The sequence below is a fragment of the Buceros rhinoceros genome, unplaced genomic scaffold (assembly GCF_000710305.1).
Source record: "Buceros rhinoceros silvestris isolate BGI_N320 unplaced genomic scaffold, ASM71030v1 scaffold6243, whole genome shotgun sequence".
NCBI classification, from domain to species: Eukaryota; Metazoa; Chordata; class Aves; order Bucerotiformes; family Bucerotidae; genus Buceros; species Buceros rhinoceros.
Genome location: NW_010402938.1, coordinates 27,816 through 30,046, shown reverse-complemented (window position 1 = coordinate 30,046; position 2,231 = coordinate 27,816). Strand labels below are relative to the sequence as shown.

Here is a 2,231-nt window from a genome sequence, read left to right as displayed (position 1 = left end):
ATTTTTCTCCTTTAAGGAGCTGCTGTCCTCCTTTGCGCTAGCTGGGTGTTCTGACCTGTTGTTCTGTATGACGCTGGGGGTGATTTTTTCACAGCTAACCTCTCCATTTACCAGCACTTTCCCATCAGGACACAGAGCAGTAATTGTAGGGACTCTCTTAAAAGCTTCTTCTTCTGGTTTCCCTTCTTCCTTCAAGACATCTTTTGTTGGAGTAACACATTTACAGAGCGGCCCCTTTATCGGACTGTCATAGTCATCTGTCAGCTTGATCTCTCGTTTCTTCAGCGGTATTTTTGCCTGCTGGTCATTTTTAAGTTTCTCACTTTCTTCCACAGATTTCTCCACCATTTCCTGGGGAGTTTTGACATTAACACAAAATTCTAACCTCTCTGGCTCATGAACTGCTATTTTGTCTGTACAGCTTTTTACCTCCTTTAAGTCTTTTGGCTCTGTTTTGTTTTCCTTCACCTCTGCTTTAACAGGCTTGACATTTTCTTTAAAGGAGTCACTTTCTTCTTTGACATTTTGCTTTTCGTCATTGTATTCTGAAGGTTTCTCTAATTTTACTATTACTGGCAATTTTATGATTTCTTTTTCTTCCACTTTCTCAATTTTCTGCGGATTTTCATCTTCTTTGACCACGGGAAGAGGCAGGCTTTCCAACTCCATTGACTGTTCCTCCACCTCCTCTTTTTCTTCTTTGATTTTCACTTGATTTTCTGTTGACAGAGAAAAAACAACTGTGAAACAACCAGGGGACCAGGATCACACAGAGCATCCATCCAAACAAAGGTGTATCTAACAAGCCCAACAACCCGAAGTGCCCTACAGAGGAATCTTCTCTCATGGAATTATTAGGAGTCTGGTTTATCTAGCACTGTCATTAAATGAGCGGGTTGCCAATTTTTAGGTATAGAATCACAGTTAAATTATGTACCAAGGAAAACCTAGATTTTGGAAGCTAGCAGCATAATTCTAGATTTATTCTTCTTTATTATAGAGACAACTCAGCCCCTTCTCCAGCAGCACCACAATTTCAGAAGATACATAAAAGCTAAGCAGAGAGTGCATGAAGCATCAGCCTGAAGTCTCACTTGACTTGCTGAATTATTTCAAACACCAAAACATGAGGTAAGATTCCACAGTCTTCAAGTGAAATTCCACATAGAAATTGTGCCCCTGCTTGTAGACGGGTTTATTTCAGGAAATACTCACTGTTGTATTTCAACAGCACAGAAATAAGAGAAGAGATTCAACACTAGAGCTTACGGCAAAGTTCACCTGGATTCTCTGGGCAATGACTACACCTTCTACATCTGTGGCAACACAAGGAACAGACAATGTTCTACATTCACTTCATCTGCCATTTCTCAAAGAAGTGCAGTGGGCAGCAGCAGATCCCAGACAGACCTTCAGAACTTGGAGCACTGGGTTATGTCTACTTTGCTAAGTCAATTTGAAATCATTAGGGCTTAAAGTACCCTTGCAGCTTTCAGAAGAAACCAGACATCTGGTTTGTTACCATGTGCTTAAGCCTATTATTTATGATGACCGCAGGCAATTCGTACCTCTGGTTATTTTTATTTTACCATATTTTGGAGTCAGCTAGTGACAGAACTAATTAGAAAAACAAATCTAATAGCGCTACATACACCATAACAGTATCTTCTACCATCTGGAGATGTTACTGCAATATGCTGTAACTCCAAACAAAAAAATGAAGTTTCTTCTCCCTCGCCGCTCTCCTTCCACACCCAAGGGATTTTTTTCCAAGATGAGAACTTCCCAAACTGGTTCCAAATGTACAGTGGAAAGCATGTGACAGCTAACAGTTCCATTAAAGAAAACACGCATTTTAGAAAAGAGTGGGGAGGAAGAACTCAAAGATTTTATAGTATTTTCAAATACAAAGCACATATCCAAAGAAGTCTCAGCAATTACTACAGCAGTGGAAGATGCATCTCTAAGGCACCAGAAGCAGTAACAGTTTGAAGGCTTAAGGCTGGTTCTTTTCCCTTTCACAGAACTGGTCCCCACTCTGAGCCCTGGTAACATAAATGTGTCTATTAACAGGGAGAATGTGATATTTTTTCTGTTTGAATTCTTCCACCCTCCCTTCACTTCTTTCTGTCTAAACTTTGCTCAACCATTTCTTCCCCTCACCTACCACTTTCTCCCAAACTTCACCAAGAATCATCAGAATCCCAAAGCTTCTTTACACTGAATATCAA

General features: G+C 40.3%; 1 protein-coding gene across 1 annotated transcript in view; it reads right to left on the bottom strand.

Annotated features, from left to right (window-relative positions):
- RSF1 (remodeling and spacing factor 1) overlaps positions 1-2,231 on the bottom strand; it is a 30,026-nt gene that overhangs the window by 19,966 nt on the left and 7,829 nt on the right. Inside the window, exon 5 of the mRNA XM_010132806.1 lies at positions 4-719. Coding sequence (XP_010131108.1) covers positions 4-719 — 716 coding nt within the window. The remainder of the gene's footprint in view (positions 1-3; positions 720-2,231) is intronic.